General features: G+C 38.5%; 1 protein-coding gene across 4 annotated transcripts in view; it reads left to right on the top strand.

Moving 5' to 3' along the window:
* Positions 1-11,949, top strand: part of PKIA (cAMP-dependent protein kinase inhibitor alpha) — a 79,439-nt gene extending 67,490 nt beyond the window's left edge. For 3 of the 4 annotated variants that reach the window (XM_020973947.2, XM_020973946.2, XM_020973949.2), the window contains exons 2-3: positions 7,697-7,874; positions 10,190-11,949. In XM_020973947.2, coding sequence (XP_020829606.1) covers positions 7,697-7,874; positions 10,190-10,269 — 258 coding nt within the window. In that variant the 3' untranslated portion in view covers positions 10,270-11,949. Of the gene's footprint in view, positions 1-2,452; positions 2,637-7,696; positions 7,875-10,189 lie in introns of those variants that run through there. The other variant, XM_020973948.2, reaches the window with a different exon arrangement.
* The last annotated feature ends 5,354 nt before the right edge of the window (positions 11,950-17,303 follow it).

The following is a 17,303-nucleotide window of genomic DNA, read 5'->3' as shown; positions in this document are numbered from 1 at the left end:
ATTTTGTTGACGTAGGCATAAAAATTCTCTCCACTAATGGAATTAGCAGTTTCTCTATTACATTAATAGAAGTATTCAGTCTTCTATTTCTGTGACTTTGCACAGGCTGCCCCCGATTCCTGAAATGCATTTCCCCTTCACCCATTTCCTCTTAGGATTCTTAGCTTCCTTTAAAACTCAACTCATGCTCCACTTCTTTGTAGAGGAAAGACTTTTCCTTAACTGTTCCTCCTTAGTTATTAGTTTTTTCTACTTCCTTCTCAAATTATCATATGTATATTTACCTGTGTTAGTGTGGTATCTGCCCTTTCTAATATAAACCAATGCAGGGACTGATTTCCTTTTATCTTTATGTAAGGCATAGTGCTAGCTGGTAGGGATATAAAATAGGTGCTTAAAAAATGCTTGGATTGTATGGGATAAAATTAGACCTGAGATTACATCCAATTCTAAGATCCTTTGATATTTTCACAGTGAAAGAAGAAAGTGGAGTATCTTTTTTAATGACCATCTTTCTCTTATAAATAAAAATTCTTTAAATATAGTGTGAAGAGTAGTAGACTCAGAGTAAGAGACTTGAATTATGGGTCCTGGCTCTGCAGCTAACTACTATGTTACACTAGCTTTTTGGTAGTAGTTAAGTCATTTCTTTGTTTCTCAGTTTCCTTATTTATAAAATAAAAGAACTGGACTAGATTATCTCTAAAGTCCTAATTAAAGCATTTTGTGCTCCGAAGATGTTTGGAGACATCTGTGTGTTAGTTTAAGGGTACCAGCAAAGAGTGTTGATGTGAATGTAGTCAGAGAAATGTGTCTGTTACAGCCGGGCAGTTCCTTGCTGAAGTGAGGTTTAGAGTCCTCTTGCATATGTTGGCTCTTGAGATAACATACTATGGTAGAAAGAAAGACACCAAGGCCTAGAGCCATGAGATGGAGTTTTGCATTCCAGCGCTACTTTCTAGCTTTGTGATCTCTGACAAATCACTTCAACTCTCCAAAATTGTTTCTATAACTGTAAAAGGTTAATAATAATAGCTTCCCCTATACTCACAGAGTTGCTGTAATGATTAAGCAAGTTATGAATATAAAACTCTTTGTACTATCAACTACTATACAAATGCCAGGTATTTGTCATTATTGTTGTTGTTTTATGGACCCAAGCTTACATTTGTAAGATTTTAGCTCCTTTAGAAAGAGAGAATAAACTTGCCTTGAGTCATATGGAATATAAAGTTCCTGAAAGTAAAAGAGGCCCAATAGAAGTACGTTGAGCAGAGTCTTAAAAGAGGTAATGCTTATTCCTTAATTCATAAGAAAAGCAGGAGAGAACATGATGTATGGGAGAGAGAGCGTGAGCAGTCATGTGGGGCCCAGTTGGTGACTAATGAGAGAAGATGGAGAACTATTTATCTGTGCCAAGTACTGGCACCTTTCATAGCTTAAATGTTTTAAAAGTCTAGGCAGAGTCAGGGGTGAAAAGAAGCATATTGGCATTTTTTTTAATTGAGGGAAAGAGGAGGCACCAATTATAGGTGTCTGAGTATCTACAGAAAATCTCCCCGCAAAGAATTCTAAAGGAGAGTCAAGTTGTCGTCTTTAGAATTTTATGGTAGCAGATTCTACTTGAAGAGGCTTATTATTAGCTGAGACGTTGACATCTTTTTGCTAAGCAAAAGTTTTCTAAAGGGATTTATCTATCCTGTATTCATACTTGTTAGAGCCTTGTTGTGACACAGATCATGTGAAGAGGGAGACATTCAAGTATAGGTTGCATTGCTAGGGATGTTACAAAACTAATTCCTGCTTTTGCTCAGGATTGGGCTAGATGATCTCTGGGATCTCTCTCAGCTCTTGGATCCTATAATTCTATTCTGGTTTCTGATTCTGCAAGACATTTCCAATGAGTACTTTAATAATTGCCTATTTTTTTATTTCACACCATTTTCATTTACTGCCAATAAAATATTGTACAGATTTGGCATCCTAAAAGAGAGTTATATTGAATTCTAGATCAATAAATGTTGTGTCCCTGCTAAGCACAAGGCAAGACCAAGCAATAAACAAGGTAAATTCTTCAAAGATTACCTACAATGAGAAAATAACTTATAGGACTTCATCAAGTAAGGATTGGGAGCAATACATTGGCAAATATAGTAATGGGGCAGGAGAGTTTTTGTTGATCAAAAGGCATGACACTTTCTTATTACAGAAACTTTTAATGCAGGCTGGTTGCATTCTGTTCATTCCTTCTAAGTATGTGTCTCATTTCATTTGTTTCCATTTCTGAAGCAGAATTAGCCTGTCATCCAATCAGCATTTAGTATATGACCAGCTGTCACTACAGTAACTCTTTTTAGAATGTTCATAGGCCTGAAGGTCTTGGAGACATCTATGCCAAAATACTCAACGTGCTATATTTAGGAGGCAAGTACAGGCTTCCTTTTGTTTTCCTAGCTTCTTTTGACAATACTAATATATAGATACTGCTAATCCAAACCTAAGCTGCCCACTCAGCTAATTGAAATAAGGGTATGAGGAAGGGATAAACTGGTTAAAGACTGGATAGGAATTATGAAGACAAGACAAAAAATTCCTCATAAAGCAGAAAGAGACTCCTGAACAACACAGATTCTCAGGTTGGTTCATGGGACTTGGGAGGAGGAGCACAACTTAATAGAATGAAAACAGGAGTTTGAGGTTTTTTTTTTTAATCTTGAATTTTAATTAGAGTTTTAGATTGTAATTTGGGAAGATTTGTGATTTATGAAAAATTGCATGCAAAATAATTTTATTTTTAAAGAAGTGTTTTTCTCTTTCCTATCAGACTAAATACTTATATAATCTTTTCTGTCTCATGTACAAAATAAATGTATTTAATACATTTAAACATTGTTTCCATTTTAAGATGTATTTAGGCTTTGTTTTTCAGTTATATAATCAAATGGATAGATTTGGTATGTATTTAGCATATAAATTTAACTTCATTTGCCTAAATGCATCCTTATTAGGTTCTTTATATGGGGTACTGAAATCTGTCCATTGCTACTCTTAAAATGAAGTCTCTAAGTTTTCTTTTAGCTCAACCTATTTATTGTACTCATTGAATATAGTTGTTAATTGTTTTGTGAAACTAACAGGAAATGAATCTCTTTAAGACTATTTTTAAACCTACATACTTGCAGTCCGCCTTCCAAATACACATTTGGAGCCGCTCATACCAGGATCTCTAGTGATCATGCGTTTGACTAGAAAAACTGGGACTTATCTCTTTGACTAAAAATTAAATGGAATAGTTTGGAAAGTACTATTGCCATGTATATCAAACCCACCGTAAACTTAGGAGAAAAAGGTACATAAAAAAACTGGACAGTAATGAAGTCATTTTAGGGTACTTCACTGAGGGGAATGGGAAGGAGAAGTGACCACCCAGAAAACTATCAGTAAGGTAAATACTGGTGCAATAATTGATATGTTTTGCCTGTGAGAGGAGATGAAAAGGAAAGTTAACTGTATGTTCTTCACAGCAACTCAAATTTAGCTGTGTCTGTCCCTCCAGTTCATTCACAGTGGAATGTGATTGGAAGAGATTCATCACTACATTGCATAAAGTGTGTGTTCGGGGTGGTCTGTGTTCTGAAACCAAATGTAAATGTTTGACTTATCCATTCTGATTCACTTCTTCCCCCATTCACATGGATAATGCTCATTTATGTAGCATCCACCCTTCTGTGTCACCAGCTAGTTCATTGCTCATATAGGCAAAGCACATGAAAGTTATGTTTAGAATTTAATCCCAGCTTCTGTGAATGTGAAGATGTGGGAGGAATGCACAAAGCAAAAGTCTGAGGAGTGTGGGGTTTTTCGTTTTGTTTTTCATTTATTTATTTAGAATAGAGTGAAGGTCTCAAAAGGCACATTAGAACAAATGTAGGGGAGAGGGACCAGTTTATCAGGCAAAACCCCCCCCCCCAGTTCCATTGAATTTGATTTTGGATCGGCCTCAGCCTTACAGCTGCCACATTCTCACTTACCCTTACACAACCCAAACATATTTGCCTCAGAAGAAGTTACAGCTGGTTACAGAGCTGATTCTTGGCCAAAGAAACTATGTAGTTGTAGGTAATTTTGAGACTTGGCATTGTCCCAAGCTTTCTTCCATATGTTCTTTTTTCTTTACCTCAGTCTGTAATTCTAAGTTCCTTTATCTGTTTCATAATCATCTTTTAATTCAGATACAAGTGGGTGTTCACTTGGTTTGGGGGTGATGTGAAATGCCAAGTACACTGAAGAAAAAACAGTGACATTTTACATTAAGGAGACTGAGAAGCAGGTGTTCTAGGTTATGACTTGGGTATTTGGGGACTAAAAATTATGTAAGTCAGTGAGAAGAGAGTAATTTGCATTTTTGCTTTGTTTGGGGCACAGAGGTATAGAAATGGGGGCAGGATATGACTAATGTCAGAGTGTCCTGATGGAGTCATTCACACCATTATGCTTAGAGAATTCATTTAGAGTTGGGGTTGTGAATTGTGTGTACGAGTGTACATGCACATTTATAATATTTGGTCAAACCTGTGATTTCATCAATATAAGGGTCTCCTGGCAAGGGAGATCCACACCTGCCCTGCAACTTCATTGTGCTGAGGAGTTGCTTAAGGCAGGACTTGAATCCAGGTCTTCCTGACTCTGAGACAAGCACTCTATCCACTATGCCACATTGCTCCCAGTTCAGCCCTTGCAGACATCATCAAGGGAAGCAACTCCTGCAGAGAAGAGGCCAGCCATCCCCCCCCAACTTCCAACCAACAGGAGAGTATAGCCAGCATAGCTGAATCAACAGACATCTTGATGGAGAGATGGGAAGCAGCATGTGCCAGACAAGTCAAACCATCACCACCATTTTGACCGCCATGTCCCCATAGACCTTGATGGGGACAGACAAGGACCCTGAGCCTAGGGGCCTTGGGAATATCAGTACTTCCAGTGTCCCCAGCCATGACCCTGAGAAGCAGCTTCAGTGGAGATGCATCCTGCAGGCCCCAGAGTCACAGCTACCAGAAACCTGGAAAAGAAAGTTCTTTCCACCGAAGTCCTTGGTATTGTCATGTGGTTCCAGATTAGCAACTGATCTGATTTTATCAGTGAAAATGACATTAAGGAAGAGACATTAGCATCTGCTTTGTCACTGGACCTGAGGACTTTTCCATCTGATTTGGAGCTGAAACCTTCCATGTGTTCCATATTTGTTGTCCCCTTCACTAGAGCAGAGACTACCCTTACTTTTCTCTTTGTATCCCCAGTGCTTACCACAATGCTTTTGCACATATTCAGCACATTAAGTGCTTAATAAATGCTTTATTCATTCATTTTATGAGAGAGGATCAAGTTTTTTGGTATTAATTTTTCTTACACTTTTGAAGTGTCTCTTACTGGAATTCAGAGCGTAACATTTTCTAAATGATGTTACTGAAGCTAGTGCATTGCAATAAAGTATAATGAATGGAAAACGCTGGACATGGGTCCAACCTGGGTTCTAAACTCAGCTCTACCTCCACCTCATTGTCTCTGGCCTTGGTCATACCAGCTTTTGAGCCTCAGTTTTGCTCATTTGAAAAATAGGAAAATTGGATAAGATGATCTTAAAAGTTTCTTCTTGTGCTGATAGTATAGTTCAAGATAAGATGGGAAAGAAGCTAAATGAGATGATCTTGAGGTTCTTTCCTATGCTAAAATTTGATCTCAACGTGTGGTGGGGAATTGTGGTGCAGTATGAAAGGTACTAGTTTGGAGTTCAAATTATGGCTCTGCTTAGCAATGTTTGTTATTGTCAAGTCGTTTTTCAGTTGTGTCCGACTTTCTGTAACCCCATTTGGGTTTTCTTGGCAGAGATACTGAGGTGGTTTGTCATTTCTCTCTAGCTCATTTTACAGATGAAAAACTTTGGTAAGCAGAGTTAAATGACTTTCCCAGGGTCACACAGCCCAAATTTGAATTCAGGAAAATGAATCTTCCTGACCCCAGGCCTGGCATTCCATCCATTGATCCACCTAGCTTAGCACGTAGTAGATACCTAATAAATGCTAATCAGTTGACTTCTTACCTCTGTGATATTAGGCTCCCTGAGCCTAAGAAGAGGCCTGGGTTTAGATGACCTCTGAGGCACCTTCCAGCTCTAGACATATGATTTCTTTTTAGAAGTTTGTCCTTCAGATCTGCCGCATGAATATACACCAAGGTAGCTTTCTAATTTCCATCCCCTCTCTTGAAGTCAAATTGATTTACCCTTAAGGAACGTGTTTTCCTTCTTTCTGCTACATACTGGGATGATGTGAAATGCCAAGAAATCTTACTATCACCATATGAAGTGATAAAGTAACTACAGAAATAACACTGGTCTACAAGCTCAGGAGCAGTAGGCCAAGAGAGTTGGCCTATTGAACACTAGGCAAGAGCAGCAGATCTAATGGGGGCAAAATCCTTAAGAAGCAAGTTTCACCTCTGATTCTTACTACTTAGTGACTTTGGGAAAATCACTTAATCTCCTTGGGTCTCAGTTTCCTCCTCTCTAAGATGAGGAGATTGGACTTGATGCTTCAGAGGTTCTTTCCAGCTCTAGACCTGTGATCCTGTAATTTACTACTGTCTCTTTTCCTTTCTAGTCTTCCTGAGAGCATTGGCATAAGAAACCTATAGCATTTGCCTCAGATATACATTTGTGGTCTCTTAAACTCAAATTTAGTATATATTTGTTAAATCTGTACTGTGCAAGTTATTGTGTTATTATGCTTGGGAATACAGTGGTAAAAATGTTATTTTATATTGTAAGTTAGTAATAAAAGTATTCTTAATATTCATTCAAGTGAACAAATCACAAACCATAAGAACAAGGCTCACAACCTTACCCAAATCCTAAGATAGAAAGTACATTGTTTAATTGGTTTAATATATGGGTCAGCAAACTACAATGTACTAAAAGCTTTCCGCCTATTTTTGTACAGCCCTGGAGGTAAGAATGATTCTTACATTTTTTAGTACAATAAAACTTTATTTAAATAAAAAAAAAACACTTTTAGCCTGAGGGCCTACCAAAAGGAAGCCAGCTAGATTTGGCCTAGAGGCTGAGTTTTTGTTGACCCCTGGTTTACTGGAAAGAGCATCAGGATAAGAATCTGGAGACCTACAATGTAATACTGTTCTGCTGCTAACTCTATGGCAGGTATCATTGTCTCCATTTTACTTACATATGAGGAAATCTGAAGCTCCAAGAGGTTAAAGGATTTCTCTGAAATTATAGTGGTAAGCATGAAAACTGCCATTGTAACCCAAGCTTTCCTATTCCAAGTCCAGTGACATTTCTACCACATCCTATTACTTTTTTCTCAAAAAAATAGATATAATTTTGAAAATTTCATGCTTTTTTTCCCTTAGAATCATAAGATTTAGAGCTGGAGGGGAACTTAGAGAACATCTAGTCCATTTTACAGGTAAGGAAACTGAGGTCAGAGAGGAAGTCAAAAGTTTTATGATCTAATCATTCAATCCTTAGCAAAAAGGGAAAATTTGCAAGCAGCATTTAAGTCTTACAACAGACTTAAAATAGGAAGAATTTTTTTTAGCTAATGTTGCCACAGCACAATAGTTGAATATGTGACTGCCTTTTATGTACTCACCTCATCTTCACTGTTGTCTTCTATAGGCACTGCTATGTGGATATTTGTTAGCAATGACGGATGTGGAAACTACGTATGCAGATTTTATTGCTTCGGGAAGAACTGGTAGAAGGAATGCCATCCACGATATCATCGTGACTTCTTCGACCACCAACACCTCTGATGTCTCCCTTAAGCTATCGGACCTTGATATCAACAAGCCTGGTGAGTGGGGGGGGGGTGTTTTCGGGGAGAAGAGAATCTTTTCTGGAAGTTGGGGATTTGAGGAATTTGTAATAGTCATTGTTGGGCCATCTTAGATACATATTTGTTCATGGGATAATTGAAATATGCCTCATAGGACTTTGTTAAAGGTGAAAAGCAATATGTAAACATAACCTTGGATGAAAAAGTTCTGTTTGGTTTTTTATGATCCTGGGCAAAGGTAAGCATCCTGTTTTGACTTCTTAGTCATTTCTACTCTTTTTAAAGTAGATTTTGATGTTTTTTTCTTATATCACTTACATTTCCCAATGTTTTCTTTTCACCTTCACCTTCCCAGAGAACCATCTGTTGTAACAAAGAGGAAAAAATAACAGTTTAGCCCCCCACCAAAAGTTTCATTTTATGTGTAATATACCACATCTATGGTTCCCATCTACGTAAAGAAGTAGTGGGAAGGTATTTTCTTACATCTGCTTTGGAGCTAAACTTGTTAATTAACTCTTTAATAACCTTCAGTCTCCTTTATTCTGTTGTTCTTTTCATTTTAGTTGTCATTTGTGTGTAGGATATTGTTTCGCTGATTCTACTTAAATCACTTTGCAACAACTTATATAAATTTTCTTGTGCTTCTCTGTATTCATTGTGGTCATCATTTCTTAAATTTAGTACATTCGTGTTTCTATTACATGAATGTAAGAGATTGGTTTAGCCAATCCCAATTTGATGGACATCTACATTTTCCCCCCAGTTCTTCACTGCTAAAAATATTTTAGGGCATATGGGGCCTTTATTTTTGTCATTAACCTCCTTTACTCCAGTCACCTATGGAAGCATTTTCCCATGGTCATACTAATTTCTGAGCCTCATTGTACACATACTGTCCACAGGAATGTTGTGTGTTATGTTTTTTGACATTTTATGGTCACTAATGGTCTTCTAAATCATTTATGTTATCCTGCTGTTATCCTCATTTTTACAAATGAGGAAACAGGGACCCTAAGAAGCTGTGACTTACCCAGGGTCGCTTTTCATTTCCATTCCACTTAACACTGTCAGTCTGAATGTAAACACAACTTCCTTCCCCAAATAGGATCTCATCAAAGGTAAAGTTTTATTTGCAAATTTATTTGTAAAATAGTACTGATACAAACTGAACTTGAGTTTTAATACCAGCAAAATGTCTGGAAAAGATAGACTGTTTATATGGAACAATACAGTCCTTTAGTTTTTAGCCAGTACTATGATACCCTTGCCTTGGAGAGAGAATTATTTAATGTCTGAAGCTCTTAAGTCATTAGCTAAAATTGCCGTTGAGGGTGCCAGTTGCCATGGAGGCTGTTCAGGTGGCTGTGCATTTGTCCTTTGGGAGCTGAATTGAAATCACAGCCCATTTCATGCAAATCTATGGCCAGCTGTCACGTGATCATGTCCTATTAGCTTTGCTGTTTGTCTTTAAAGTTGAAGTAATAAGACCCCTGTGCTGTGACTCTGTGTAGGCAAATACCCTCCTTCTATTCTTAAATACTGTACTGAGATCCCTTTTTCCTCGATACCATAAAGGAATCTTACTGGTAGATTAACACTGTATTCTACAGATGATGGGTTGGTTTTTTTTTTCCTATACTTCTAAAAATAGGACACTAAATCAGACATCAGTTGCCTTCTGATATGCTTAGAAAATATATGACCATAGATTGGAGAAAAGTGAAGATACCTATTTTAGGTGTCTCATAAAGCAATTATTCAGTTTCCTATTTGTTTACCCACGCCATGTGTTTTATATATATGCACAAAGAAAGATAACCCCAAGATGGGAGTTAATTACAACTTTTTTTTTTTAAATGAGGATGTCCAGAGCTCATGGCACATCTCACAATATCAGAACTAGCCAGACCTTGAAACATTTAAGCCATTGTCTTCGTGATTGGCTGCTGACCAAGCAAAAGTACCATGACTAGAATTGAGGATTTGAAGTCTTCTCAATGAATCTCCAAACACAATGTGTTTTGTTTTTCCCTGGTTTCTGCTGCTTTTCAATTCAGTTCAGCAGCCATTAATTAAAAGGTTTCCAGGTGAAGAGCACACTATATTGGGGCTTGAGGAAAAAAGTCCCTGCCCTCCAGAAGCTTCCATTCTAGTAAGTAAATATAAAACATGATACAATATCCATAGCAAATGGAATATAAGAATACAAAGTGTTCTTCCAGGTCTTGGAGAGGAGAGAAAGGTCATACCAGTATCTTGTCTTAATTGCCAATAAATGTTGCCCCCATTTTTTAATTGTCCCTTTCTTCCTTGATCATTGTCTCTTACAGAAGGAGAAGGCGATGGGCAGAAAAACCCACCAGAGCAAACTGGGGAGAATCAGGGGGGAGCTCCCAAGCAAGATAGCTAATGTCTCCCCTGGCTCTACAGACACAGCTGCTGACGTTCTTACCCTTCAAGGCCTGACTGGAATGCATGTATTTCCATAAGTAAGAGGAGAGGAAAGAAAAAATGGCTGTTCTGCATTGCTGAAACCTGCTCATTGTCCTATTAAAAATGGGGACACAGGCTAAAGCAGCTGCAGACAGACTTTTCTCTACCTCTGTCATTAGCAGTGGTTGAATTGGCATGGCTAAGCTTGGGACATCTCCATCGGATGGATCCTTTCACCTGATCCCATGATGAAATGCTTGTAGAGAGTAGCACGAACCAATGATGATTCTTCTTGTAGCAAAATGGCCCCTCATAATGTCAGAGGATTTAATTGTGTTTAAAGTGATCCTCAGAGCTTAAAAAAAAATCTCTGGCCAAAGTATTCTCCCAGTAAAAAAAAAAGAATCATAAAGAAAGCACTGATTTTAGAACCATGTATTTTTGTTTTACAGCTGTTATTTACAGTGTTTTTGTATTATATGATTTAGATGCTCAACACTGCCCCCCTTGCTTATGGAGAAAAAAAAAAGATTTTATGTTACTGTGAATTTTTCTACCACTTATTTTTGAAAAGATTTTCTCTCTTCCTCCCTCTCTCTCTTTCTCTCCCTCTCTCCCTCCATCACTCTCTCTCCCCTTCCCTCCTTCCCTCTCTCTCTCTCTCTTCCACCCTTTACCTCACATACTCACTCTCTCTTTTATTCCCCCCCCCAGTATAATGTGGTGGTATACACATGGTGGATTAAAATGTCACCTTCTAAATTGATTGGGCCTAATGCTAACTCACCAACACTTCATTGTATTTTTACATTGTTACACAGGCCTCCTAAGTGATTAATTAATGTGAATATTATCTTAAAATTCAATGTATGTGGTGCCCCTGTCATGTTTGAAATAGCCACTTTGCCTGCCCCTTGCTAGCTGTTTCTTCAGGAATTGGGAATCAATATGTCAAATCATGTTTTTCTCCCAGGTTCGGGAACTTTTAAAACTTGAGTTTTTTTGGATCACTTTTAAACTTTTGAAAGGGAAAAAGAGAGGAGAAAAAGTCATTCCAAGAATTGGAAATGTGTGTTTCTGGAGGACCTAATTTTCTGTTGCTAAAGTATAGATTTGTGCTACTACTTTGATTTTTGGGGGAAAACCCACCTCCCAGTGTAAAGATGAAAAAAAGTGGAGAAATGATCCCATCATAATCATGTGGACACTAATCACATCAGTAAAGCCCTGCTGTTTGGGGTTTGTTTGTTTTTTTTTTCTTTTTGGTTTTGTTTTGGTTTTTAAATTGTTAAGATAAAGTGGTGTCTTTTTTTCAGGCCTCAATGGCTCCAGATGTTATTATGCACTTTTTAATGTTTGTAAACTTTTACTAATAACTAGTGTGATTGCTTTCTGGTATGTAATAATCATCATTATTGGGTTAACAAAACTTCTTTAATACTGTTTATGGCCCCTGCTGTGTTTCTACAGTACATATCATGGTGCTTGTCATGGAAGTTTTCTGTGAGATGTGTAACCCTTCTGGTCAGTATTATACAATCATTTATTAGTGGTAATAAATAAGAAACCAGCAGTATGACTCTGGTTCATGAATGACTGGAAAAAATGACAGGCAGCTGGAAGTACTGTATCAATAAAAAAATCTATTTAACCTTCACTTCACTGCTGAGTATAGTAGATAGTTCTCTTCCTCAAGGATGACTTATCTGTTGACATGGACATGTCAGGGAGTTAGGCTTTCTGTATAAGTCACAGAAAAGATAAGTATATACACATTTCTCTTCATGGTATTTTCCAAATAACTGGGGAGGGGGTGTGGATAAAGTTCTTGTCTTTTTTTTTTAAACCCTCATATAACTGGGGAAAATGTATAACACAGTATGTCTTTCAAAAAAGTCAATGTAGACAAGTGTGGTGGTACATGCCTACAAACCCTGCTACTGGGGAGGCTAAGGCTGGTGGATTACTTGAGCTCAGGAGTTCTGAGCTGCAGTAAAACTGAGCCAACTGGGTATAATAAGCCTAGCACCAATATGGTGAGCTCCTAGGGATAGGGAGACACCAGCCTGCCTGTGGTGGGGCATACCAACCCAGGTTAGGAACAGCAAGTCAAAACTTCCACACAAGTCAGTAGGGGACAGGTCAGGCTCATGAGGGGCCACTGCATTTCTAGTCCAGGCAAGAGAGGGAGTCTTAATGACTGAATAAATTTTAAAAAAAAGGAAATAACAGAAACTATATAGGTAAATGTGAAGTTCAAATTCAAATGATAATCTGTACTTCAATACAAAGAAATTTGTGGAGTCACCATTTAGTGCAACTTAATATTATTTATTATAAGCCACCTTTATTACTATAAGACTATATCTGCATTAAAAGAAGCATATAAACAGCCAGCTACCGAGATAGATTAGTAAGATTATTGGCCACTGAGGGTCATAATATATTGACAGAATGAAGGGGGGAAAGTAACAGTGATGGACAATTTTTAACCTTTGTATAGTTGCAAAGAACCAAGGAATCCAACCCTTAAATGCTACTACCCCAGGCTCAAATCACATTTTGGGTGTTGATTATCCACCTAATACTGTAGCTCATAAGCCACCACTAAAGCATTTATTTTACCAGCCACCCAATGGTGACATTATTTCAAAGCAAAAGGCATTTAATTAAACAACAAAGATCTGTCACCCTACAGCTTGCCACAGCACCAGTGGGGAGGGGATACACTATGACTAGGGCACACATGTTTCTGTGATAGTTCATACTTCTGATATTACAGATCATTTGGGATGCCTTTGCTGAATCAGATGCCTTTGTTGTTTCTCTACCCTTTGGTGGACGCATTCAGTGTTGGATGTCTCCTGAGTATGTGTGACCATCTGCTGGTCTTCAGCTCTGCAGCTTCTTTAGCTCTGCTTGCTACTCTCTGATACCATCTGCTAGAGAGCAGTTCAAGTGGGAGAGTTCAGTTCTTTTTACTTTAAATCTAGCTTATTGCCGGGGGGTTTTGCAGCTGCCCTTGGCCAATAGGCTAGCAGAAGGTAGCAGAAGCCTTTGGACTCAGATTGTCCACCCTTTTAGAGTAAAGGTTCAAATCCTCTAAAAGTGTCCCAGAGGAGCACAGTTTTCAGATGGAGGGGGCTATGGTGTGTGTATTTATGAGTACAATCTTCTAAGATTGCCTAGATCATATATGCCCATTAATCACCTCCATGGCTTTCTTTTGAATTACTTCAAGATCTCTACGTATTTCAAGTAATAAAGCCAAGAACTGGCCTTAAGTGCCTATAACAGAGATGAAGAGAGGATCATACGTGGTGCCATCTTTTTTCAAAATTGACATTGCAGATTCACTGTGGTGCATTGCATTAATTTTTTAAAAATCTACATTGCAGATTGATTGTGATCTCCCATCACCTCAAGATCCCATCCTGTATTTTATGCTCTTGGCTCCTATCCAATATTAGATCCCAGATTAGAAAAAGAAAATTATTCAATAATACCTTCATTTCCTACATATTTAGCCAAAAGAAAAACCTGATGTTATCCCCAAAGGATTTTATTTTGAATCACAAATCATTCCAGTACATGGATTTGAATTCTTTAGTCCTCAGAGCAATCAATTAGCAAGTTCTTATGTGTGCGAGGTGCAAGATTTTTGTTTTTACAACTCAAGATTTTATTTCTTTCACAGGGCATACTGTCCTAAAGATGATTCCTTCTATGCAGATTACTTTAATTATTCTGGAAGCAAATGAAGGCCTGAGCATAGCCTGGGAGTTAGAGGTGCTATATAACTCCCATTTTAAAATAATCTGGAGAAATTAAAGGTTTCATTTATTTAGGTCAACACCAATAAGTGTGAACTTCTAAAACTGATTAGTTAACTAATTTGTAGGTGGTAGAAAACACACAACACATATAAAAAGTTATGGGTTGCCTGTCAGCTCCTAGATGCTTCTGTCAGGAATAGGCTTTGCAACTCCTCTGCCTCTGTGATTTAAAAAAAAAAAGGTATTTAACTTGAAAAGGCTACACAGGAATAAAGTGGAGAGAGAGTTGGTGTGCAACTTTCTGTGCACAACTTTTTGTATGCAAGTATGAATCGATTCTCTGCTGCTTGTGCTGATTTTGGCCTAACAATGAACACTAAGAAAATATAGGTTCTCCAGCAGCCAGCACCACATGGAATCATTGGTTATGGCAAATGGAGGAATACTGAATGATTTCGATAAGTTCACTTATCTTGGCAGTATACTTTCCAGGTAGGATTTTCAAAGGCTCTACCACAGGTTAGGCGCAAATAGCCCACGTGAACATTTGGATTGATGTTTCTAAATTTATGCATCTCATGTTTCTTTTGAGATACTGTAATTCTACTTTGATCATAGAGCATAGTGCTGGCTTTGATGCAAGCACACCATGCTGTTTGTCTCCCGCGTCATGCAATCAATTCCAAAGTTCTTCAGAAAAGACCTTGAGAGTATCCTTGTATCACTTCCGACCTCCACGTGAGCACTTTCCATGTACGAATTCTCTGTAAAAGAGTCTTTTAGACAAACATATATTTGACATTCGAACAATGTGGTCAGCTCATCAGAGTTGTACTCCTGAGTTTGAATGCTTGGCAGTTTGGTTCAATGAAGAACCTCAGTGTCTGATACCTTATCCTTCCACGTGATTTTCAGAATCGTCCCAAGACAGTTCAAATGGAAGCAATTCTGTTTCCTGGAAATGGTGTTGGTATACTGTCCAGGTTTCACAGGCATGTAACAATGAGGTCAGTATAATGGCTCTGTAAACCTTCTGTTTGGTAGTCAGTCTAATACCTTTTCTCTCCCACACTTTCCTTCAGAGCCTCCCAGACACTGAGTTGTGGCAAAAGATATCACCCATATCGTTTTACTGTTTTTACCTTTGTAATGGTAACTTTGGTGAATACAGGCAGAGGATTAATCAGACCCCCCCTGCTATCATCACCTCCCCAAAAATACAAAGCCCGTAACACTGGGCATATACAAAAACAAAAACAGTAACAGGCATTTTGTTTTGCAACAGTCTGATTCTAAATCTGAGAAAGTGGTATGGCTAGGATGGTTACCAGGTAACATGTTAGAATACATTTTTCTTCTTTAGCAACAATGATTCACTCTCATTAAGCATTCCTTGCGTAGAGTGACAGGTTTGGAATACTGTTCTGTATCACTTCTGATTTTGACACCTCCACTAAAATTCTCTTCTGGTACCATCTTGTGGCTTGAAGGTGATCTTGGAGGAGGTGGGGTTCTTTGCCAATAGAACATAAACTTTAGCAGGACAGGTCCTACCAAGATGGAAAAATCTACCATTTGTTTTCAAAGTCTCATTCTCTCAAAGTTGACAGAGGCTTATCACCAGAAGCCCAGCAGCCTAAGGATCTTTTTTTTTCCCCTTAACTCTGGCAGGGTAAAAGTCTGGGTGTCAAAGTTGGAAAAGAGAAGAGTTATCATGAGAAGCTAGTGCTATGAGCTTCAGGATGTAAGGGAAGGCCTAATTTTTTTTTTTAAATTATACCCAACATCTGATGCTGAAAGTAATAGACCTTCGCTGGGAACATTTTCACACACACACAAGCACACAAGAGTGAAAGCATGGGAGGAGAGGCAGATGCAAAAGGAGGCTACAAGGATAGCAACCACCCCCACTCCACAAGTGGGGCTGTAGCCAACTCCCAAGCAGAATGGGAAAGAAGAGCAAGGAAGAGATTCAGCCAGGGATATTGCCAGAGCCTCAGATGGGATGATCTTCAGGATGTCATATGAAGAGTGAATCCACAATAATCCTGTGAGAGAGCACCATCTGAATTTAGTCCATCCCACCAAATTCTCACCACTCCATCCAGGTTTGGGGACTCGAACTCCATCATCACTCCATGTGACAGGGTAGCTCAGAAATGTTAAAGAGGGGCAGGCATTTTATAGAAAAATACTTTCTCACCAACCACAACTCCCTATGGGACATTGGCAAATACAGTTCCAGTATAGCTCATGTCATAGTCTCCACAGATATAGATAAAAGGGTCCTCAGTTCCTATATAAACACTTATGGTAATAATGAGTACTCTCCTGCCACATGCCTCTAACACTCTCCAAGATGGAGTTCAGTCATTCAGAATACAGGGATATTTGGGGTGCAGAAATCCTGGATATTCCACGCTATCACCCTGGCTGCTTCCATTCTCTTCCAGATCTGGATTTATAATTCCTGTGACCTCTGGGATAGATTTAGTTTGGTTCTTAGAGTTGGGTAGAGTGGAGCTAATGCCAATATATAAATTCCCCTTGAGGCGACAACAACTGACACCAAGACCTCTGCTCTCTGACCTGTAGTAAGAAAGAGGGAAAGAGCAAAAGGGCCAATTTTTCCACTGACCTCATTTTCATGGGCCAGCACAAAAGGTTGGCTCTGATCTACATCAGTTTGAGCCAAACAGTTCAGCCCCCAATCAATTTACAATAATCCAAGCCAATCAGTTGATCTCCAAATGGTGACATAAAATCAGGGTTCCAACGACTCACCACCCTGTAAAACATCCAAGATGATCAGGGAAATCCCCTTTTTAACTCCCTGCAAATAAAAGTCATATGGGGGGGGAGGGAAGGAGAATGTATCAGAGAACTTAGTCTGGTTTTGAGGAGCACCATTTGAAATCGACCTAGAAATAGGAATAGAATTTCAACAGATGGTGAAGGAAGTGAGTTCCAATGTGTTTGAATAGTCTGGATTAAGGTTTGGAAGCAGGAAAACAAGATCAAAGTTCAGGGAAACGTGAGTAATCTGGTTTGACTGGAGCATAGAATAGTCAGGAAAACAAAGATAAGCCTGCAAAGATAGATCAGGCCTTGAACATAGAGTATTTTACTGGGAAGCAACAGAAAGCCAATGAAGATGTTTGAACAAGAGTGACACAGTTAGTTGTGTATTAGGCTAATTAATCTGGTGGCATTGTATAGGATGGATTCAAATGAG

This window comes from Phascolarctos cinereus, unplaced genomic scaffold, assembly GCF_003287225.1.
Source record: "Phascolarctos cinereus isolate Bilbo 61053 unplaced genomic scaffold, phaCin_HiC Scaffold_4;HRSCAF=312, whole genome shotgun sequence".
Classification (NCBI taxonomy): Eukaryota; Metazoa; Chordata; class Mammalia; order Diprotodontia; family Phascolarctidae; genus Phascolarctos; species Phascolarctos cinereus.
This window is presented reverse-complemented; position numbering and strand designations above follow the sequence as displayed.